Source organism: Aptenodytes forsteri, unplaced genomic scaffold (assembly GCF_000699145.1).
Source record: "Aptenodytes forsteri isolate BGI_AS27 unplaced genomic scaffold, ASM69914v1 Scaffold61, whole genome shotgun sequence".
In the NCBI taxonomy this organism is placed as follows: Eukaryota; Metazoa; Chordata; class Aves; order Sphenisciformes; family Spheniscidae; genus Aptenodytes; species Aptenodytes forsteri.
Window position 1 is genome coordinate 2,760 of NW_008794443.1, and position 1,272 is coordinate 4,031.

At 69.6% G+C, this 1,272-nt stretch overlaps 1 protein-coding gene across 1 annotated transcript in view; it reads left to right on the forward strand.

Annotated features, from left to right (window-relative positions):
- HSPG2 (heparan sulfate proteoglycan 2) overlaps nt 1-1,272 on the forward strand; it is a gene marked incomplete at its 5' end in the record, with an annotated part of 15,959 nt that overhangs the window by 1,647 nt on the left and 13,040 nt on the right. The window contains 6 exon segments of the mRNA XM_019474704.1: nt 23-168; nt 252-390; nt 472-626; nt 895-928; nt 931-1,029; nt 1,164-1,264. Of these exon segments, the coding sequence (XP_019330249.1) occupies nt 23-168; nt 252-390; nt 472-626; nt 895-928; nt 931-1,029; nt 1,164-1,264 (674 nt within the window).

The following is a 1,272-nucleotide window of genomic DNA, read 5'->3' on the forward strand; positions in this document are numbered from 1 at the left end:
CCCCTGCTTTTCCTCCCTGCAGGGACGACGCCGACCGTCCGCATCGAGTCCTCGTCCCCATCTGTCACCGAGGGACAGACCCTGGACCTCGACTGCCTGGTGGCAGGATCCGGCCCCGCCACCGTGACGTGGTACAAGCGCGGTGGCTCCCTGCCCGCTGGCCACCAGGTAGGGCGCGGGCAGCGCGGGCAGCACCCTAAATCCTGCCCTGTCCCCCGCTATGTGACACCGATGCGTGTCCCCAACCCCAGGTTTCGGGGTCCCGGCTCCGCGTCCCCCACATCACGGCGGCCGATTCGGGGGAGTACGTGTGCCGGGTGAGCTTGGGGACCACTGTCCGGGAGGCATCCGTCATCGTCACTGTCGTGGCTGGATCCAGCTCGTCCTACGGTGAGACTGGGCTTGGTGGCACCGGAGGGGACGTGCTGGTCCCAGACAGGTGGTCACGGCTCCATCCTCCCCCCTCCCCAGGGCCACCAGCTTCGGGTGTCCCCGTCCGGATCGAGGCGTCCTCGTCCACCGTGGCTGAGGGACAGAGCCTGGACCTCAACTGCGTGGTGGCCGGGCAGGGACAGGCCACCGTCACCTGGTACAAGCGCGGGGGGTCCCTCCCGGCCAAGCACCAGGTAGGGGACACCAGAGGGGGATGTCCCCAAGGGGGGTGGTTGGGGTTGACCCACGGCCCCGTGCAAGCCCAGGTGGCCCGTGCAAACCCAGCTGGCACTTTTGCAAGCCCAAGTGGCTCTATGCAAGCCCAGGTGGCACTTGTGCAAGCTTGAGCGGTCCTGTGCAAGCCCAGTGGCCCCCATACAAGCCCAGATGGCCCCGTGCAAGCCCCAGCAGCCCCATGGAAGCCCAGATGGCCCCTGTGTCCCCCGTGTCCCCTCCCTGCAGGTGTCCGGCTCCCGGCTGCGGCTGCTGCAGGTGACAGCGGCTCGGGCGAGTACGTGTGCCGGGTGACCAGCGGTGCCACCACCAAGGAAACCGCTGTCATGGTGACAATCCAGCCCAGCGGGGCCAGCGCCTACCGTGAGTGGGGACAGGGGGGTGACGGTGCCAGCGGTGGGTCCCCGTGTGCCACGGCACTGAGCCATGTCTCGCGTGCTCGTGCCGGCGGGGCTCTGCCGTGGTCACCGGCGTCACCCTCCTGCCTCGGTCCCCAGCTCCGGGCAGCACGACCCCCCTGCGCATCGAGTCCCCGTCCTCTGCCGTGGCCGAGGGCCAGACCCTGGACCTCAACTGCGTCATCGCCAGCCCCGCGCAGGCCCCCGC